The sequence below is a fragment of the Pantherophis guttatus genome, chromosome 2 (assembly GCF_059756535.1).
Source record: "Pantherophis guttatus breed Tessera chromosome 2, ASM5975653v1, whole genome shotgun sequence".
Lineage (NCBI taxonomy): Eukaryota > Metazoa > Chordata > Lepidosauria > Squamata > Colubridae > Pantherophis > Pantherophis guttatus.
In genome coordinates this window covers 136,909,212-136,931,069 of record NC_142064.1, presented here as the reverse complement: position 1 = coordinate 136,931,069, position 21,858 = coordinate 136,909,212, and the positions used below count along the sequence as shown (strand labels likewise).

General features: G+C 44.7%; 1 protein-coding gene and 1 long non-coding RNA gene across 12 annotated transcripts in view; one reads left to right on the top strand and one right to left on the bottom strand.

Annotated features, from left to right (window-relative positions):
- The window catches only part of PRPF40B (pre-mRNA processing factor 40B), a 28,808-nt gene extending 11,719 nt beyond the window's left edge, over window positions 1-17,089 (bottom strand). For 4 of the 11 annotated variants that reach the window (XR_015732429.1, XR_015732430.1, XM_034412280.3 and 1 more), the window contains exons 1-17: window positions 16,793-16,879; window positions 13,415-13,706; window positions 12,489-12,638; window positions 12,322-12,402; window positions 11,186-11,213; window positions 10,523-10,548; window positions 9,702-9,779; window positions 8,089-8,199; window positions 6,658-6,778; window positions 6,541-6,571; window positions 5,865-6,026; window positions 3,972-4,074; window positions 3,342-3,406; window positions 2,953-3,117; window positions 2,193-2,301; window positions 1,652-1,802; window positions 680-813 (exon numbers count right to left, since the gene is read on the bottom strand). Coding sequence is in view for 8 of the 11 variants with exons in the window: in XM_034412280.3 (XP_034268171.2) it covers window positions 680-813; window positions 1,652-1,802; window positions 2,193-2,301; window positions 2,953-3,117; window positions 3,342-3,406; window positions 3,972-4,074; window positions 5,865-6,026; window positions 6,541-6,571; window positions 6,658-6,778; window positions 8,089-8,199; window positions 9,702-9,779; window positions 10,523-10,548; window positions 11,186-11,213; window positions 12,322-12,402; window positions 12,489-12,638; window positions 13,415-13,519 (1,620 nt within the window). In the remaining 3 variants the exon portion in view is untranslated. Of the gene's footprint in view, window positions 1-679; window positions 814-1,651; window positions 1,803-2,192; window positions 2,302-2,952; window positions 3,118-3,341; window positions 3,407-3,971; window positions 4,075-5,864; window positions 6,027-6,540; window positions 6,572-6,657; window positions 6,779-8,088; window positions 8,200-9,701; window positions 9,780-10,522; window positions 10,549-11,185; window positions 11,214-12,321; window positions 12,403-12,488; window positions 12,639-13,414; window positions 13,707-15,929; window positions 16,092-16,254; window positions 16,733-16,792 lie in introns of those variants that run through there. The other 7 variants (XR_015732431.1, XM_087886848.1, XM_034412283.3 and 4 more) reach the window with 6 other exon arrangements.
- On the top strand, window positions 16,679-21,376 carry LOC148115345 (uncharacterized). Its single transcript, XR_015732433.1, has 2 exons — window positions 16,679-16,849; window positions 20,137-21,376. It is a non-coding gene; the product is annotated as an uncharacterized LOC148115345 (long non-coding RNA).
- The last annotated feature ends 482 nt before the right edge of the window (window positions 21,377-21,858 follow it).

The following is a 21,858-nucleotide window of genomic DNA, read 5'->3' as shown; positions in this document are numbered from 1 at the left end:
ATCAAATAATTAGCTAGCTACAAACAGGCCAAAACAAAATAGTGACAGTGTTATAAAAAATGATTTTTTTTTCTTTCCTGGTTTGTGAAAATCTTGATCTATTTATCTTCAGGTGATGGACAATAGAAACACTAAATGATGATCATTCTAGATTAATCTTCATCCGAGCAGCCTTGTTCAATGTAATGCTCTTCAAATGTGTTGGAGGACAGGTACTAGGATTCCCAACTACCATGGCTGTTGGGAAGTCTGACGTTTTATTCCTAAAATATCTAGCAAACGCTAGGATGAAAAAGACTGAATCAGTAGTCCATTTACCATTTAGCCTACTATGGACTGTGACAGCAATAAAAGGATTTTCCTATGTTTTCCTGGATTTTCCTTTGTTACCTGACTCTTTTAATTAAATTTTCCCAATTTGGTTGCCCTTCTGATGCCCAGATTCAAATCCTGGAATCTCTCAGTTAATATAGTTATTGCTGAGAATTCTGCAGGTTGACACCACCTTTGGATCCTCTAATTGCAGGATTGCCTCTAATTCTTTCAAGTGCTGATGACCAAAATCTACAAGGCATGGAATCCTTGCCACTGTTCTTGCTTTGAGAGACAAACCACACTCTTCTTTCCAAAGAATCCCCAGAAAAATCCTCCTTGGCTCATGGGTTGCGATTGCAAATACCTGGAAGGCTTCCCTGTTCTTCCGCTGCTGACGCCTCTCCCGTAATCGACCCCGTTCACGTTCCTCCTCCTCCTCCCTCTCCAACGTCCGGATGTGTTCCTCAAAGCAGATTAAGGCATCCTCCTTGTCCATGTCTGAAAGAGGAAAAGTTGGGAGCAGGCCAGACTAAGCTAAGAGATAAAACCATGGTGATCCGGGAGGAAAAGTACAAGTTTATTCTGTAATGAGACGTGTCAGGGATTCAGGCACAGACAATGGGGAAGAGAACATAAGACAGTCCCCCGTGAATGAAGGTTCTAAGCATGGAGAGTGTCCTACCTAAGATGGGAAGTTGTGGCCCACCCTGTCAGCAGGGCAGCAGAGAGGCCCAGCGTTCGAAACGTTATGACCAGGGTGGGCTACTGGGGATTCGCAGGGGTTCGGGAGAACCTCTAGCTAAGATTCTGTGCAGTTCAGAGAACCCCCAAATCCCACTCCTGGCTGGCCCCACCTCACCCCTCCCAGGAGTCCCCAAGTGGCCCGTTTTGGATGCAGGTAAGTGCAGGACGCGAACGGAGGTTTGGGGAGGGCAAAAAATGGGCCTACCAGCCTCCAGAGGGCCTCTGGAGCCTGAGGAGGCTGTTTTCGCCCTCCCGGAGGCTCAAGGAAAGCCTCTGGAGCCCAGGGAGGGCAAAAACGCCCCCCTTTCCCCCATCGTGGTGCAGGAGGCCGACTAGGCCATGCCCACCCAGGAACCAGGCAAAGAACCCCTTGCTAAAGTTTTTGAAGCCCACCCTTAGGTAGGACAGCTTGTTACACTTCTAGAATTAAGCTTTCGTGACTTCTAGAAAGTAGCAATTAGATACACTACCCAAATAACCTACACTATGGCTTAATGTGAATATATATAGTTCTCATAGCGTGTGAAGACAAGAGTTAGAAAGATGAAGGTAGGAGGAACCCGGGACAATGAGATGGTGGAAGATGACTCACTTTGTAAGTCTTCGTCTTCGGCAAAGCTGGGGTTGTCCATTAGGTACTGCTGGGCCTCAGACCAAGTGGTCTGGAAGCTGACACGGCTCATGCTGTCCAGGATACTCTTCAGAGCTTGAATGTTCCTTTTGCGGAGCTGCTTGGCATGCTCCTGGGTAGGACAGAAGGGGCAGAGTTAATGCTAGGACTGTGGGTTTCTGCTTGGAGGTGCAGGGCAAGGGACGAAAGCGCCAGGATGTCACAGTGTAAACTGCAATCTTTTTGTAAGTCAGGTCACACACATATATGTAAGGGGAGGGGCTTTTGTCAAAACAACTTTGTAATTCAGATGAAACCGTGGATTGGACTCTGTGGATGTTGGTGGCCAGTATCTATCTCAGGAATCTTGGATTCCTGCCCTCAATTTCTGGGAGCACGTATCAGGATTAGTTTTTCTGCTGTTACTCAGGAAGGAAGGCTATGGGGGAAGGATGATGCCTGGACTTTTTTTTTTTTTTAACTGCTATCAAGAGCTCCCACCCTTGACCCGTCCTTGACTTACCTTCTCTTTCTTGGCCAGAAAAAAAAGAACGTCATCATAGATCTCCTTGCGATCCCTTTCAGGCACCATGGCCCACACTTCCAGCTCACCAAACATTTGCTCAGCTTTCCTGAGGAGGGAAAGAGAAAAGAAAGTTGGAGATGGAGGGTTGGGTGACAACCTTCAAGGGAGGACAAATAAAGATCCAAGGACATCTTAGTCTATGAAGCAGGCAAAGTGAGTTGCTCGAGGACATCCATGCTTGGAAGAACCAAGCAACAGTCCCTCTACTTTGATCTGGTGAGGACAGAGTTGTGGCAACAGAAAAAAAATAAGAGGGATACCTGTAACAGAAACCACCTGTTTCGTGTCTAAACAGGGGAAACTGGACTGCTTAGCATAGCCAAGGTAACATCTCTTTCCTGGTCTTCAAGCTGCAACCCGTTCAGTATTTACATCTCTAATTCTGGCCCACAGGAAATCCAGCAATAAATTCTAGGTTCATTACTGGAAAATGCAGCTCCCTGTTCCCCAAAGTGCTAAGTCTCTGCCAGGTTCAGACATACAACCTTGCAAAATTATTCATCCATCACAGTTGATGTTATTCAAGGAACTGGGCCAGCCACACCTAACCTATTTCCTTCGAAGGCTCCTTCAAGACCTAGCCAGGAAGACACCACTTCTCTTAGCAATCTCTAAAACGGTCTTGAGAGAACCATCCAGGCTCCCAACCTTCCCCAGCTGGGTTGTTGTTCCACCAAGCATCCCGATCCTCGTGTACCTGTAGCGGGTGGTAGAATTCATTTTGCTGTGTTCTTCCAAGAAGCGTTGCAGTTCTTCCTTTGCCTCCTTTGCTCGCAGCCGGGCCTCTTCCTTTTCTTCCTTGTCCCGTTGAGCCTTGTAGGCATTGAATGCCTGCTTCTTCTCACTCACCTTGGGCAAAGCACTGGGACACACAGAAGCCGGAGGTCAAGAGCTGGCTCACATGGGCAACAGGCAAAGAAAAACAGGAGACCCAAATTCTAGTTCCCAGAATGAGTAAATGAGGTGGATGGGCAGGGCGCTCCAACTGAGCTCTCTCTGTAGGGCTTTCAGCATACAGGTCTGCAACTTGGACTCATTGTCTGACAAGGAAGGGAGGGAACTAGATGCGTCCACCCAAGATCATACCTGAAACGGGGGTCACTGCTAATAAGCTTCATGGCCTGTTCCCAGGATGCACTAGCTGGAACACCCTAAAGTCAGAAAATGGGGTATTTCAATCAAGTTGTACCATCACCTCCTCCTCTTGGACTGCACCAATTAGGCCTGCACTGCCTTAATTTGGCAGGCTCCTTCTTTTCACCCCCCCCTTTTTTTTTTTTTTTTACAAATACAAGAGTCGGGGTATAACAAGTTTGCTGTTTTGATTTTCTTCTGCTTGAACTTTCAGGCAAAATATTTTCCTCTCCTCCCTGCTGTCTGGCAAAAGAAATGATTGATAGGTAGGTAGGTAGGTAGACAGAGATAGATAGATAGATAGATAGATAGATAGATAGATAGATAGATAGATAGATAGATAGATAGATAGAAGACAGACAGACAGATCAGCCTGCCAGAGGGAGAGGTTCCCTGACATTGTTCTCTTATGGCAAGGAGAACAGGTCCTTTCACTCTCAATGCAAAAAGCACTCAGGACACAAAACTTCCCACCATTTTCCTGGCAGGCTAAGCGACGGGCAAAAAGAAACTGACAAACTGGCTCCGATTCCTAGGAAGGCTCTTTAATTCCTGTCCTCCTTTCCCTTCTCCAATTATTACCTTGTCTTTGAGCAGCTCCTTAAAAGCTTGTTTAGCTTCCTCTTTGTTGCTCCAGGCACTGCCACTGCCACGATCTTCTTCATCTCTCCGGAGGGGATCACAACTGCCCAAGGAAAAGCAAAGCATTTGGACAAAACGTGAAGTCAAGCATCGATTGAGATTTAACAATTCAACGGATTGCTGCTAGGAATTCCAGGTGGACAGTGCAGCCTTCCATACAGATAAACCGGCAGACAGATGGAGGGGAGTTCCATCCCTCTGCCTTCTCTACCACTCTTTTTTGTCCTGCAACCCACAGTTTGAAAATCTAGGCAGGCTTAATCTGGCATTCCTCGATCTGATGCTTTCCTGATGGGTTGGAGTAGAGAGATCCCACTATCTGCTAGACCAGTACCTCTCAACCTTGGCAGCTCTAAGATATGTGGACTTCAACTTCCAGAATCCTATTTATTTTACTTTTTTTACATGTGATATACAGGGAGTCCTCGACTTACGACCACAACCAAGCCCAAAATTTATGTTGTTAAGTGAGACATCTGAGTGAGTTTTACACCATTTTATGACCTTTCCTGCCACAGTTAAGTGAATCACTGCCGTTGTTAAGTTAGTCACATGGCTGTTAAATGAATCTGGCTTCTCGGTTGACTTTGCTTATTGGAAGGTTTGCAAAAGGGGATCACATGACTCTGGGACGCTGCAACGGTCATAAATATGAGTCAGTTGACAAGCGTCTGAATTTTGATCAATGACCATGGGGATGCTGCAATGGCCAGAGGTGTGAAAAATGGTCATAAGTCGCTTTGTTCAATTTTTTGAATGGTCACTAAATGAACTGTTGTAAGTCGAGAACTACCTGTAGTTCTAGGACAGGGTTCGGCAAACTTAAACACTCAAAGAGCCACTTGGACCCGTTTCCCATAGAAAAAAAAACACACCAGAGCCACAAAACCTGGGTGGGCGTGGCCAACTCGATGTCACTCACTCATCCAGTCACATGACCCCCCTAGCCACGCCTACCCAGCCACAAAACCATTCTCTCCCTCTCTCTCCCTCTTCCTATCTCCCCCTCTCTCCCCCCATGTCTCTCTCTCTGTATCTCTCCCTCTCTTCCCCTCTCACCCCTCTCTATGTATCACTCTGTATGTCTCTCTATGTCTCTCTCTCTGTCTCTCCCCCTCCCTTCGGGTGACTGTTCTCTTCCCGCTCCTCTGGCCATCGCCTTGCTGTTTCATCCCCCACCCCCAGCAGCTCTTCGGCTGAGTGCGGAGGGTGCGAACTCCAGCCTGAAGCGGCAGGAAGCAAAGGCTGCCTTACGTGCAAATGTGGCGCGAAAGCAGCTTCTCTCCTGCACTCTCCTCCTCCTCCCACTCTTGTGATGCCCTGGCCGGTTATGGCTGAGCTGGGAGCATGCGCACACGTGGAGAGACCCTCCTTAAGCAAGCCGCTGCTCACCCTGCGCGCACCTTTCCTGAGCTTTGGCGCTCGCTTGAGGAGGGTTTCCCTGCACGTGCGCATGCTCCCGGCTCAGCCACAGCCGGCCAGGGCATCACAAGAGTGGGAGGAGGAGGAGAGTGTGGAAGAGCCACACTCAAGGGGCCAAAGAGCCGCATGTGGCTCGCAAGCCGTGGTTTGCCGACCACTGTTCTAGGACCTATTGTATATCTTTTTAACTTGCTCAGTGTTGAATGTTATATGTCTATAACTTGAAGGTGCTTCTGACACAAATAAAGAAAAAAACTCCCAGAATTCCCCATGCAGGCTGGATAATTCTGGGAGTTGAAGTCCACAAATCTTAAAGAGTGGCTAAGATTGGGAAACATTGTGTTAGAAAGCTGGCAATGGCCTGGCTATAGATCAACATCTTCCCTTTACTGTCCCCTCCTCTTGAATTACCTGCTGGTGACCTCCTCCTCAACAGCAGTCGGGACTCCCTCAGTCCCTGGGGTCTCTTCAACACCCCCGGTGCCTTCCGTGTCTGAGGTGGCTGCGGAAGACGGGGTGGGACTGGCAGGGCCCGACAATGGCGGCTCCGGTTGCTGAGGTAGCTGTTGCCTTCTGGGAAGGAAGAAGATGGCAGCTATGAATATTTTGCAGTAGAACAATACAAGCCTGATTGCACAGTTTAGAGAACTTTCCACACAATGGATTCCAGCCCACTCTATCTCATCAAGGCAGGAAAATGAGAGAAGAGACATAAGACCAGTCTCAATCAGTCCAAACTCCACTCAGCCCCTTTTTGGGTTCTGCGTTTCCATGGGGATGCTGAGCGTTTTTCAGTTCCTTGCCACCATCAAGCAGAATTAGAAATAGAAATTTTATTTCCAAGCAAAATGGCAAAGCTCAAGTTTTCTGATGGTTCTGTGACCCAGATGCCAGGTTCAGCAGATCTTCCAGAGAGATGAATCAACCTCTAGGGGAGGCTTGGAAGAAAAAGGAAGCCCTCAGCCCTGCCAGTGCTCACTCCATGCCCATGTCTCATGGGACAAACCCTGCTGGGTAGGTCTGCCTTTTCTCCTGCCCAGCCTGCTCTTTGAGCTCTTCTTGATGCAATCTGCTTCCGGGAACTTACTCTGCTTCCTCCTCTTCCTCCTTGATCAATGCTGAAGGACAAAAACAGGAAAAGGGTCTCAGACGAAGATTGTGGGAAGCAGGACCCCACCCTAGATTTGATCCTGGAGACCCTCACCTTCAATATCATCTAGCTCTCGTGGCCTGGTCCAACGTGACTCCTTGCTCTGAGTGTTGTAGTAATAGGATTTCCCAGTTTCTGAGCGATACTCACGCCAAGGACAGCGTGACAGCAAGATCTGCAGAAGCAAAAAAAGACAGTCTTAGCAAGTGTAGAGTGAGTGAGAGTGAGTGAGTGAGTGTGTGTGTGTGTGTGTGTGTGTGTGTGTGTGTGTGTGTTGTGGGGTAAAGATCCAGAACCTTTTATCCTTTTCTGAAAACTTATGCACTGATGGGCCAATCCGTATCTATAATCAAGCTTGCCTGTCTTAGTTAATGAACTGATTCCTTTTCTGCATTCATACAATACCCTGAAATCATAACATTAACCAAATGGCCAATATGTTTAACCACAAAAGCCTTCTTTTCTATTAGCCCTGACTTGGTTTTGAAGCCAAGAGTGGCAGTTATATCCTGTGTCTTAAAAAGCATTTGGTTGTCTGCTTGAGAAACTGAATTTTGAGTGAGAACCAGTTTGGTTTCTTATTAAAGGGTTATTTACAAATTATACTTACTAAGGAGTTATTTTGCTAATGGCCATGTGACTCTTTTTTTCATTTAATAGTTCAACAATTCTTTCCTCACTTGGAGGTAAGGCTCCTGGTGGCCTTTTAAAGCAGGGCTGTCAAACTCCCGTCTTGTGGGCCAGTTGCGTCACGCGCTGGCCACGCCCACGCCCAGTTTAGCGAAGGAGGAAAAAGTCCTGATTTGTCACGTGCCGCCACTGTGATGACGTGAGTTTGACACCCCTGTTCTAAAGCATCTATCTGGTTCACATCCAACCAATGGGAGTAAGTCCTGTAGTCAACAAATTCTCCCAGATTCCACAGAATAATCTGAGAGAATTTGATGGACATGGTTAGACTTAAAGAGATTCCAACCCTATCAATTGCTGAATGCAGGAATGTTGGAATCGCAACCTCCCTGACAGATGTCCAGGTTCCAATTAGCTACCCACAACGAAGTAGAATCCATCATGATCCATGGAGACTGTTTCATGCAGAAGCAACTCTTTGCTGGTAGAAAATTTCCCCCAAACATTGGTTGAGATCAGCCCCCTTGTAAATTCTAGCTGCTGGTTCTGGCCCTGTCTTCTGGAACAGGCAACAAACCCGTTTAATCATTTGTATCCCAAATCCCTAAATCTTCTCCATGCTATCCACTCTTCCTCTGAGTGCCTGTTTTACAGTTCCTTATCGGCCTGATCATCTCCTATATTTATATTCCAGGAATTCTTAGGATTATGACTGCAACTCTACTTTTTAGGAGAAATACCAGATGGGATTGCTGCCTGAGATGGCTGACTTTCACTTATCAGAGATCCAATATAAGAGGGGAAAAAATCAATGTCTAAGTTGCTCCAGCAACCAAGCATAGCAACAACTCTCACCTCTGCCTTAGACTTGAGTTCATCTGGCTTTTCCCAACTTGATTGTTTGGTTTCAGCATTATAATAATAGATCCGCCCGTCAGGGGCTTTATGATCACTCCATGCTGGCTTCTGTAAACAAAATTCAAACTGAACCAAATCAAGCTGAGATCCAGTTGGGCAAATATCCATAATTCACACACACGCATCCCAAACAGACACAGATTCAGAGAAGAGAAACCACTATGTTTACTTCCAACGAAAGCACAAAAACAAAAAGGCAGCTTTGTAGCTTTTATGAAGTTGTGTGAGCAACATCTAAAGCAAATCTGGTGGGGGAGGAGATATTTAGGGAAGGTTAATAAGAAACGTTTCCTACTGTTAAAGTACAAAGATGGAAAAGTCAGCATTTGGATCTTCCTAGAAGAGGCAGAAAAATGATCAGTGATGGCGAACCTTCGTGTGGAAACGTTGAGCACGTGTGCGTGCGCTCGCCAGGGCCGTACTCTGGAAAAGTTGAACTTCCAGGTTCTAGCACATGTGCGCCTGATGATCAGCTGACTGGCGCACATGCGCAGGCCAGTTTTTGGAACTGCCATGAGCGTGAAGTGTTTGCGCTCCGGAAAAGCCGAACTTCCAGGTTCTAGCCTCCACGTGCACCCAAAGATCAGCTGGCCGGTGCGCATGCACAGGCCAGTTTTTGGCACTGCCGTGCACGCGAAGGGATCACGCTCCGGAAAAGCTGAATTTCCGGGTTCTGCACACCCAACAATCAGCTGGCCGGCACGCATGTGCACACCAGTTTTCGGCACTGCCACAAACGTGAAGGACAGCTGATCATCACGCACGCATGCGTGCCAGAAACCCGGAAGACAAACAGGCAAGGCCGCGCGTGCCAGGCGACATGGCTTCACGTGCCACTTTGGCCATGCGTGCCATAGGTTCACTATCACGGACCTAGATCTTCCTTTTCTATGGGCACTCAAACAAGACCCTGCTCCAATTTTACCCTGTCAATAACCCTGTGAGATAGGCTCTCATCCTCTACTCTTGGGATTCTCTTGAGCTGATTCTGCAGAAGATACGTAAATTGGATTTGGGGTGTGAATTCTGAGTTACCGTAATTTCTTTTAATCCAGATAATAAAACTCATTGGATTTTCCATCCCTTTTTGCTAATTATGCTATTTGCAAAATGCTTCTTCTGGCTTCCCCTTTATTCTATCCACTGAAGACTTTTGCCATCATCTAGAGCTCACATACACCTTTACTTTTTCTCCTGGGCCTTGTAAGATACTTCGTTTATTTTCTTGGAGAGGAAGGGTAGCTTTTTAAAAACTTATTTCTGAACATCAAATACTAGAGAAGCAGCATAGGGAAACCAAGCAAAGAATTAAGACTACACTGTTTCCTGGGATAAAACACTAACTTATTTAGGAGACTTTCTCCAGATGTTTATCTGTGCTGGTCATGATCACCAGCACAAAACAATGGAGCTCTTTAGCTCCCTGGTGCGCCTTCTGTGAACCATTTTTGGATCAGTGGAATGACAACATGCAACCCTGTTTTGCTTCCTGGAACACAAAGAGAGGACATCAAGAAACCTGACATCTTTTCTCCACTGAGACTTTTTACCTTTCGGCCTGTATCCAACACGGGAGATCCACCAAGAATTACATTTTGTTGCATAGCGCCTGCCAGGGGGTTGGGGATCTGAAATTTAAAGCGGCATTTAAATTTAAAGCAAAAGAGGAGAAAATAAAATAAAATAAAATAAATCCCGGGATATAGGGGAGAGGAAGGAGAAAAAAAGACATTTGTTTGTTTCATTCATTCATTTGGAAAATGTATTGGCCACCATCTTACCTCAGGATAACTCTCTTTTAGTGCTTAATCTTATATTCCTACCAGTCAACCTCCCCCAATTTGATAACACCTTTACATCTGCTATTCCACCTGGCATGTTCTTAATTCTCAACCCCCCCAACTAAGGGCCATGCCTACTGGGACAGTGGGAGTGGCAAAAGACAGAAAAAAAAGCCTAGATTATGAGAAAGACAGAAAGGCTATAGATCAAAACCACAAAGAATACCAACACATCCCTAGTGTCTCTACCAAAAACACTACCGTAATTTAGGACTTTCCTCCTTCCTGTCATCTTCAATTTTAGGTAAGCAGTTCAGTGCCCCTGCTTTCGGTTTTAAGTAGATTGTTCAATGATTAGCTTTACAGAATAGATGAGGCCAATAAATATGTGAGGTTTATGGTATTGGGTGAACCCAATCGATTTCAAGCAAAGTTAAACAAACTACGCTTTGACATCTCTGTAAGAAAAATATAGATGTTAGCCCAAACTTTGAAGAGCTATTTATTATTTTGAAAACCTTATGATGCATTTAATTCCTTACATAATTCCTTAACTCCACATCTAGGAAAGCATTTGTCCAGATACTCACCACAGGTGGTGCTTGAGTCACTGAGGCTAGAAAAAAAGAACAGAGGTTAGAAAAGTGAAACAGTTGTGGTCAGGAATCACTCATAGAAGAGACCCTACTGTCCTGCAGAGAAGCAGCAGGTGCCAGGAACAGCAAATAGGGCAAAAATAAGATCTTAAAATAAATTTGTTGGGTTAGGCCAATGGCCTGTCTAATCCAACTTTTTGGTCCAGAAAAGCCAAACTGATGCCTCCAGGAAGCAGGGTTTCACTGGGCCCTTACTGTATGAGAGGCAATTAGGATGGTTCGCTTGGAATGGAAGAGGATGATATATCTTGGAATCCCATGATGCATTTAATTCCTTACATAATTCCTTAACTCCACATCTAGAAATTACCGACACAAAATACAAACTAGAGTGAGAAATACAGTTGCAATAAAGAACCAGCTCACGTAGTGTTGCCAATTCCTACCACTCTTCTCCATTCAGAACTTTAAAAGTTGTACAAGGGGGAGAAACTCAATTGATGCAGTCTACATTCAGTCAAGCATGCAAAGATAAAAAGCCCCAAATCTCTATTGCTGGGGGAAACATGGCATGATTCTCTACATCAGATTTAATAAGCATCTCTTGAGCTAGGTCACACCAAAGCTATATTTAAACACATCCCTGAAGATACTCACTGTTGGATGGGTCAGTAACAGGAGCTGCCTATCAAAGAAAAAATCAAATCAGATCAAGCAGCTTTGTTTTTCCTTATACTAGTGCTGGCCATGATCAATCTTTCTTTATCGCACTTTGCTTTATTTATTCATTTTAACCTTAAAGAACTAAATTAAAAGCTTTATGTCAATTCATTAACTTTGTTATGGCCACTCATCAGCATTTTATGCAATTATAGAATGTTAGAAAGTACAAATTAAAATGCACAGATGTTTCTTAAAATCAACAGAAATAAATGAAAGAATTTATTATAGAATTATAATACTATAATTGGAAAAAAATTAAGACACCTAATATTAAAACTAATGAATTTTTTCATTAAAATGAATTAACTAGTTAAGGAATCTAAATAGCAGAAATAGAATTGAATACTTTTTACAGCAACAATAACAATATATTTATCAGACTGCAAGGTGAGACCTCAAGTAGCTTACAATTACAATAAAAACAAATAGAGAAAATAAATATTTGGGGAAAGGACAACTCCCACCCCACAATTTCAACAATCCCTCATGAGTCAAGGGGAATGCAAAAACACACCTTGGCCTATCACTGTTTTGAAAAGCCAAATTTTCAAGATTTTTTTTAAAGCACAGGAATGAGGTCAAACAGACCTCTGGAAGGATGGTATACTGGAATGAATGCATGAACAAATGAACGAACGAATGAATGACAAAGAAAATATTAAGTCATTCTCTCTTCAAACTGGTTGGGGGGGGGGGATTTTGGTCTCCGAGTTTGCAAAACAGAGATGGGATCTTTCATTGTTCTCTCCATGGTCTAGGCTAGGGCTTTTGGGTATTGTAGTTTTGCAACAACTAAAGGACCACAATCCTAGTGCATGCCTGTTTCCTACCATTTTCAAGTGATGCTAAAGCCTAATCAGCTATGCTTATATCTCTGCACTGAATTCCACACCTTGATCACTTCATCATCCATCAACTGGGTGTGCTCAACCAAATGGTTAAAGAGCATCATGTATCCGTTTCCAAATGAAAGAGGCAACCCTGTTATGAAGGTCATTGCAGTATGTATGCAAGCTGTTGTGCCACATCCTATTCTAATTCCCTAAATCACTGTCTTTTTTGACACTCACTCCTCCAGAAACAGGAACAGGCCCAGCTGGCACCCCTGGCATGATCATCCCAGGCAGCATTGGTGGCACCATCGTGGGCATCTAGAGACAAAAGGGAAAACCAAGCCATTATACTTATTGCAAACTGGGGGAGCAAAAGGCAAAGAAAAAAACTGAACCAGCACTACCTGACCCAGGGGTGGTGGTCCAGGCATAGGTGGAATCAGAGGGGGAGGTGGCATCATGCCGGGGGGCATAGGTGGCATAGGAGGTGGCCGTGGTCCCATTGGGGGCAATCCCATGGGTGGAAATGGTGGTGGGATCCCAGGAGGAGGCATCTAGGAAGAAGAAAAGAAATACATATACCTATGCCCAAAGCAGAATATACTCTGGCCCAACCACAGATTAAGTCTCAATCCAGCAGCATCACACTTCAAGAAGGAAAGGATGCTGGTATGCCCAGCATTACATTTTTATAATCCTACCTCAGTTATGTGCAACTGGCAGCTTAGATAATGATCCCAAATCTACAATTTACCTTTACGAGCTAATCTGTAGATTATGGCCACTTAAATTCATGGAATGGACCAGACTGAGGTAGACTGCACCACAGTAATTAATGCTCCAATAAATACACACAACTTCTTTGCTTCCTTTCCATCTGATGAATTTAGATCACAAATTAAATTAAATAAATAAATTCATTGGAAATAAATAATAAAACAATCAAAGGAAATCCCATATTGTCATAGGAAGGATGAGTTTTTGTGTAACAATTAAGGTCTGGATTTTATTTTTGAGGTAACTTGAGGTAATTTCATGTTTCACTTTTTTTAAAGCTTATTTTCATTTTATAACAGCACCTAGAAAATATAGAAAAAAATGACTTGGCTGCTTCCAAACATAGCAGAAGTGATTTCTGATCCAACCTCAGGTGCAGAAGCCATGAACTTTCAACTCTCCAAACTGGAACCCAGTCAAAACATGCTTCAGGTTTGCTCCCATTTCTCTAGGCCTTGCAACCATAACATAGAATAGACCAAGGACACCTCTCATATTTCCATAAAAACATTTAGGATACTGTTAAATACAACTTGTATTATGGTGAACTTACAAATGGAGGGGGTAGAATTGGTGGTGGTGGCCGTGGGGCAGAAGGAAAAGGAGCTGGCTGCCCAGGACTGCCTGAATCTGGAGTTGACTGCAAGCATAAATACATAATAAAAATATGAGTGGAGGTGGAAGGGAAGAATAGTTAATGAGTTAAGAAAGGCAAAGGCAACTGAGACGTAAAACATTGGATGTTGGGTTTGAGTAGAGCAAATCTCCATTTAGCCCTGAAGTTGACTGATGCTTGGAAGATATTCCATTCTTGATGAGAATGATGAGAGTTGTAGTTCAGCTGCCTGGAAGAAATCAAGTTGGAGAAACCAAAGCTAATTTCACTTATAATGAAAAAGAAACTTAAATGCTTTAGCAAAACTATAGTGAAACACAGTGGTACCTCGGTACTCATCGTTAATTGGTTCAGGGAGGCTCAATGAGTACCAAAAATGGTGAGTACCAATCAAAATTTTCCCCACAAGAAATAAGGCAGCTGACAACAACAAGTTCTAGGTTGTGTGTTGAGTACCAAACAAATGATGAGTACCGGGACAAAATTTTCAAATCAAAATGCGTTGAGTACCAAATTTGATGAGTTTCAAAGCAGTTGAGTACTAAGCAATTGAGTACCAAGTACCAAGGTACTGCTGTATTCCAAATCTTTGAATTGAACCATTATTTTTCCAAGTCTGCATCTAGGAATTCTATTGACAGGAACTTCAAAAGTCCAATTGCGCCAGTTCAGATTTGTAATGAAGATGGACGGTAGTGTTTGGTAAGGGTTGTTTGCCCACTTGTGTTCCTCCGGTATTTATTCCCCAAATATAGAAATTAACATCAACCCCATGAAGCCAAAGGGGAAAATTAACAGGAAAAAACTCTGTAAATTGCTGTCCTCTAGCGCAAAGTATGAATACAAATAGATCATTAAATGCTGGGTCAGACCAAACGTCACCTGGTCTAGTATCCTACAACTTTCAGTGACTGAAAGAAGGCTTCATAAACATGCATATCTTCTCCCTTGGCCTGGTTTCAGTATCTGGCAGTCATGCTTCCTTTCTACTGAAGAATCTCTTAGCTATTATGAGTAACAGCCACTGGTATATCTTTTTCTCCCTCAATTTTTCTGTGCCTATCAACCCACACACTGCATTGACTGAAGCTGACAAGAATTATAGCTCAACATTGTGAAGCACCACCAGTTCCCTGCCCCATCTCTTAAACACAAATAAAATCATATACACCAGTATCTCTATATCTCATAGAAGTACATTCTTTGTAATCTAGATTAGGGGCACATTCCTTCATTCTACCATTTTCCTAAATCTAGTGCCCAGTGAGTCATTTCAAGTTCTCATATCTCATTTGACAATTCTGCTCTTCAGATATCTCAGCTGCAATTCCATACTCCTCAATAAATGTCCTTGGTGGCTAGTCTTAGGCGCTGCAGTCCAACATCTGGGAGTGGGAGTGGCCCACAGATTTCCCATTTCTGGGTCAGGTTACTTCATGAGAAAACAGATGTCTAGGCCTCCCCCATTATTCCTCTCCTTGGCCATTTACTGTAGTTTATAAACATGGTTTTTCATAAATACATTTTACCCTGGAAATATTTTAACCCATTGGTGGCCTTTTTCTACATGTTGTGCACTAATCATATTTTGGAAGCAAACTAGATTAAAAAGTATAGAGAGAGCGAGCAAAAGAGCAGGTTCCAGGAAATCTTCTATTAAAGTAAACAATATTTCCTGGAGCTGCAGATCTTACTAAATACCACCTCCTGTATATTTCTCAAAGACCAAGCATAGCTCTTGGCCTTCAAAATACCGTAAGTTAGGGAAAACCCCTGCCTTAAACAAAACAAAAAAGTTTATAGTAGACAGATAGTTGTAAGGTATGGCTATATATATTGGGATGAACAATTATAGTTGTATATTTGGATATAGTATTAAGTCTGGCCTGAATAAGTCAAGGTCCTATATTAGGAAAAAGCTGTTTGTTTGTTTGTTTTGCTTGAAATTAAAACCTAGAAAGCTGCCTTATAGAAGCTTAGATTCTTGGACCTTTTAGCGAATTTATCAATTTTTCCTGCTTTACTTGGAGAATGCACTTTCTACAGGCAACCAGATGCTTCTCCACTGAACAATCTCATGAACAACCCTCAAAATTCATCTAAGGCCAGACTAGGATTCACACAGGTTTTAAAATATGGTACATTTAACAACACATCAGGCAGATATTTATTTCCGTGCATCTTCAACTCCCTTATCTTAATAATACTCTCACTCTCTCCAAAAGCTGTTCGGAAAATTCAGTCCACTCCTTCACATGGCGTTTTAGATTGCACTGTGAGGAACGGCCTTCTTTAAACGCATGCATCTTTAATGCAGGCATCTATGTTTACGTTCTACATACAGTTCACATAGAAACAGCCATCTCTCTCTCTCTGAACCTACAAATTCTTTTGACAGTAAACCAACATCCACATCAAGTACACTCTTTCATATGGCCCTACTTTGACGTACATATTTAAATGCACAAAAAGCACTTTCTATGTGCTATGCCTCTTAGCCGGTGTCTCTGCCCATAGTGCATAGAGTCTTGATTGTGTGACTGGTTTTAAATGGGTACATTCCCAGGCGTCTAATTTATTTGCAGTGTGCCTCCTCCTGCTGGGGTTGAGGTGTCTGCGGGTGGTTGAAGATACAGAGAAGATCAAAAATGCAGTAGACTGAGAGTTGACATCCTTGCGGGCCTTGACCAAAAAGGCTGCCTCAACTCAACACGCTCGAGGGACGTTGCCCACTCAGATCCCTGCTCTTGGAATAATAAAGGGAGTAAGGGATCTACATTTCGCGTGTGGATGTGCACCTATTCCTTTTCCAACAGTTGCACGCGGCTGCTTATGAATGCCTCGGTTTCGAGCTGGATGCTTCTGCAATTTCTCCGCACCGCGCACATCTCTCTCTCTCTCTCTCTCTCCATCCGCTTGCCAAAGCCGGGAACTTGCAGCCTCTCCCCGCTGCCCATCTTCATCCCGACCCCGGAGTCTCCCATCCGCCCCCCTCCCCCCCAAAAAAAACCCCGTTACACGCGCCTTGCCACAGACCCGGGCTGCGCACGGAAGGAGCAGAATGGAGGCAGATTTTTTTTTTTTTGGGGGGGGGGGGGGGGGAACGAGGGCTTTTCCATCCGGGCAGCGAATCGGGAGACAAACGGCCCGCGGACGAAAGTGCACGCCTTCCCTACCCCCCCCCCTACTCCAGCCCCCACTCCTCCCTCGCAGGCCTGGATCGTGCCACAAACGCACCCCTCCGCCCCCGAACCCGATCTCCGCCCCGGATCTTCGGGGGAGGGGGGGAGGGGAGAACAAAGCAGCAGACATTACCATGGCTGAGCTTCGGATCAGCTGGGCGTGCAGGCGAGCCGCTCAGCCCACCCAGCAGTAAGGGCGCTCGCGATTGGAGGAGGAGAGAAGGAGGCAGGAGGGCGAAGCGAGCCAGCCGGGAGAAAGCCTTTCCCCGCCAAGCCCGGGTCTCGCGGCGGGTGCGCGAGCGCAGAGAGCGAGTTGCTGCTGGGGGGAGGAGGGGGGAAGGAAGGGCATGCCGGCCGGCCGGCGGCTCAGCCAACCTGAGCCTCTTTTCCTCCTTTGCAGCACGATCTTTCCGCTACGTCAGGAGGCATCCTAACCTTTGGGGGGGGGGGGAAGCTGGGAAGAAGGCATGCCTCTGAGCATGTGCAGAGGAACCGCCTCTCCTCCCAACTCTGCCCCTCCCTCTCTCTCCCATATCGTTAAAATATCCGAGCCTCTTGACTCGTTCACAATGGTTCTTCACGTACCCTTCTCACCAAAGCACAAGGCAGTTGAATTAAATCGAGATTCCCCCACCCTCCTCCCTTGGGACAAATAGGTTGTCCTTATTATGTATAATATATTCCCTTCCGCTCTTGGTCCGACTGCGTCGGAGCAGCATCCCAAATCAACCTGCAAAGAGAGTCCTGCGATGGGGAGGAAGGAGGGATGAGCAAGGGCTTGGCTTTTCTAGCGCTAGATTGGCTCATAATTTCAATCCCACAGAATAAAGTGAGTCACACTTTCCAGGCTGTACGGACGTTTTGCCACTAGTTATCAATTATTTAAATCGAACAGGTTTCAGCTGCCAGTGAATTATGAGGTATAAAATAGTTAAAAGGTTTTGTGAAAGTGGAATATGTAAAAAAATAAATAAAAAGACTTCCATACCTGGGTTGCAAAAACGTAGTTTCATTTTTCTGTATTTGTTTGCTACCGTTATCTGAACTGCAGATGGGAACTGGAATTTTATTAAATTTGATTCCACTCTGTTTATAATCCAGATGATGACATGGCAGCATCTCTGAAAAATTTCATAAGGCTATCAGTCTTCTGATATAGTGGTCACCAACCAGTGGTACATGAGAAAATTTTGGTGGTCCGCAGAAAAATTATTTGCATTTTTTATATTCCACTAAATCTTTTTTAAAAATTCATATGAGTGGTCCGTGTGATTTAAAATTATGAATTTAGTGGTCCCTGAGGTATAAAAGGTTGGTGACGCCTGTTCTGATAGATCAGCCTCCTGAGAGGATCCTATCGGAAGCAGCATGCAGTAAATAATAAAACATGAAGGCTAAATCAATTATAAAGGCTTGGACCTGAACTTGCCCTGCCATAATGTTCAGGAGAGCGATTGCCAATTGGAAATGCTGGATAAGGGGAAATACCATCAGAGAATTTACCAGGGGTGAAATCTATTTTTTTTTGCTACCGGTTCTGTGGGCGTGGCTTAATTAGTGGGCAGGGCTTGGTGGTAAGGTGACTGGGTGGGCGTGGCCAAGTCAATGTCACTTCTTGCCCTTTTTTAACCTACAAAACACAACACAACACAACACAACTGGCTCACCCACAATGTAAAAGCAGGTGTGCTAGACCCAAAATGGCCCCGCAACAAGCAGGAACCTCACACAGCCACAAAAAGCCCCCCAAAAAAACTTTCACACTTTACACGCACAAAATTCCACATGCAGCTTTGTGAGATTTTGTGTGTTTGTGTAGTTAGAGTGAAACACTACAGAAACACACTAAATCTCAGAAAGCTGCACAAATATTATTTTATTTTATTTTTATATAAAAGCTAAATTTAAAACTTCCTAAACTTTAAATGGCTAGGTCTAAAAAAAGAACAAATAAAAAAAAACCCAATTAACTATTTTTTTTAAAGCTCCCAAAGGGGAAAAAAAAACTTACCCAATAGAACAGGGGTCTCCAACCTTGGCAACTTTAAGACTTGTGGACTTCAACTCCCAGAATTCCTCAGCCAGCTTTGCTGGGAGTTGAAGTCCACAAGTCTTAAAGTTGCAGCTAGAGCTGCTCACCGATGAGCTTGATTGCAGGCAGGGAGATTCAGTTGCTTGCTGACGCAATGGATTGCAGGTATTACAACGTTGCGACCAGCAGCTAAGGTAAGCAAGCTGGAGACTAGGGCGGAGGGGGGGAGAAAAAAAGAAACTTTTTTTCTTTTACATGGCTCTGGCGATCCAAGATGAGTTGCCTGGTCAGAGCTTGGCTGGTCAGAGCCATTTAAAAGGAAAAAAAGGCTCTGTTGATTGCGGGGCTCAGCTGGACATGGGGGGTGGGGGCAGGGATTTTTGCTACCCGTTCTCCGAACTGCCCGCCGCCATCGCTACCTACTCGCCCGAGCTGGTCAGAACTGGGAGCATTTCACTCCTGGAATTTACCCAATATTTCCCCAAAACTATCCTACAATAATATGTGTGGTGTTAGTAATACTACCTAATCTTGTTCAGGTATAGTAAAAATAGGCTGCAGGAGTAGCACATGGGAGGAAAATACATTCATTTGGGAGTGAGGAAGAGCACTGTGTGAAGCCCAGTCATTAGTAAATGGTTTTTTAAAAAAAACCTCCAAAGTGATCGTTAATAATGCCAAGCCAGCAAAGATGATGTTTAAACTATGAACTGAGTTAATACATTAGTTTAAATTTGAAAACAAATGTAGTGTATTATGATTTAATCTAATGTGTTTTAAAGCATACCATACTCTTCCTAAATGCCTTGACTTAGTTCTCACGTTTCTGAACTTTCTTAAATCACATTTGCTTTGATTAGCTATTTTGAAATTCTGAAACAGTTAAGATATTAGAAATTTGTTCATTCATCTTGTAAATATTACAAAATGATCTCACTATACAGCTTTTAAGCAGATTTAGACTTCTCTGATAAGGAATCTCACAAAATAAATGTTTTCATAGATATGTAGTGCGCCCCACAAAAGACTGCTGGCAATTGGGCCCTTCTATCCCTTTTCCAGGTTGCCAAAACGTGGCCCAGGCACATCAACACTGTTTGGAGGGTGTTATAGGCTTTAATTACAATAATGATTATTAAGAAAAAATCAAATCAAATTAAGCATCACAATAATATAAAAAATTAAAATGGTGAGCAAAATGTCCCAGAGCCTGTCCTCTTTGGCCAAATAGCCCCTCACCAGTCCTGTTGCCTCGGTATGTCCTCTCAGACCCAGTAAGAGGCCTATCCAGTCTCCCTCTTGTGGCAGCCAAGATAGTCTGTAGGCCGATAGTAGCCATCTTCTCTTCCTTGGGATGGAAATTTCACAATGTCTTTTTTCTACGCAATTTTCTAGGATTTTATTTACAATCAACTTGTACTGTTTATTGGCCCTTGCTATTGCAGGTGGCACACATCTGTCGAAGAACCATCAACTTCTCCATGGCTCACATCAATATGGAGGATTCTTATAATATTGTCCTTTCTTATGGACAAAGGACCTTTCACTTAAAAGTGAGCTCAGAAGTGGAGTGACCGCGAAGGGCACAACCCTAGAGCTGCCCAAGGTCAGGGCCATCAAAATCAAGAGCAACCAGTCAGATGACTCCGGCGATGAGGATCCCGCCTTGCAGTCAGGCGAGTAAACTGCACAGCACACTGAAAAACCTCTCCAGTAAATTGAAAGGCCTCAGCATTTGTAACAATCTGATCGGCAAGCATGGCAGCTTTCCAGTTCCTTAAGTGAGCTAGAGAACCTCAAGTTCCTGACAGAGAGCGGAGACAAGATCGAGGGTAATCAACGAGCAAGCCACCCTCTTCAGGATCATCTTCAATGCTAGGATAAATGCCTTCCTGGATTTTTGAAGCTAGCAGAAGCCCACAGCAGGAAGTGGCAATGGGCCCTCCAGCATGAATGTGAGCAGCGCATCCGCCTGGAGGAGACCATTGAGCAGCTGGTCAAGCAGCACAACTTAGAACGGGCTTGTCGGGAAGTGCCCACCCTCTCTGTGAACCCTGCTGCTCACACACTGCAAGGAGGAAGCATGCAAAATGGAAAAGCAGAAGCCAATAATGAAGATGAAGTGTGATGGCCCCATCGGATGCCAGCTTGGAAGAGGAGGAGGAACTGGAACCGGTGTCATCGACAGGGATGGCACAACTCCCCTGGAATATCCAGAAAGCCCGGGGGCACAGGATGATGCAACCCCAGGTTATCCAGCAGGGGGAGGGGCAGTTGACTGGATGGTCAGCTGCTTGCAGGAGAGGATCGACTGCCTAGGGCCTGATCCATGGTCGAGGAGAGAGAAGTAGAGGGAGGTACAGAAGAGGTCAGTGAGGTTGCTCGCAAGGAAGCAGCGCCGCCCTTCCTCACACAAAACACTTGGTGTGGAGTGATTTAAGGGGGAGGGGGGAAATGCATTTATCAGGAACAATTGTTTGCTTTGATACGCAGCTTCTTGGGTGTCTAGTATAATTGGCTGCAGCCACATGGCCCCCCCACACCCAAGCCCGCCCTTTGTGGTTGCCGTTCTCCCTCAGTACTGCCATAGTCTCCACACCCCGGGCATCCCTCTCCCTCTCCCTCTCCCATTGCCTCTCATAGATGATTTATCATGGGACAAATCAATAAAAGAGATAATTCAAACTGGCAGTCGATACAATATACAGTTGCACATCTGCCACTCCCATTGAACCAGTGGTGGGTTCTAACCACTTTTACCACCAGTTTGCATTGTGCACGCACGCCTAGCTTGCGCTTTGCGCAAGCGCATTGAGTAGAAAAACAGCTAAGGCATGGCAATCCACTCTGCCGTACCTTACAGCTGAGCTAAAAACAAAAGAAATAAAGGTAGGTAAAGCAAGGGGGCAGGAGGGAGGGTCCAACTGATGTTTGGAGCAAACCGGTTCGCTCTCCTGTCAAGATTTCCACTACCGGCTCTCCCAAACCGGGGAGAACCGGTAGCAACCCACCACTGCATTGAACCATCCCCTCTCCCCACCCACATCAGGCCGCCAAGCCAGAAAGGTTGGGAACCGCTGCTCTAGATCAACCACAGAGTAAGTCTCAATCCAGCAGCATCACACTTCAAAAAGGAAGGGTATACTAATACTGGTATACTAATATTG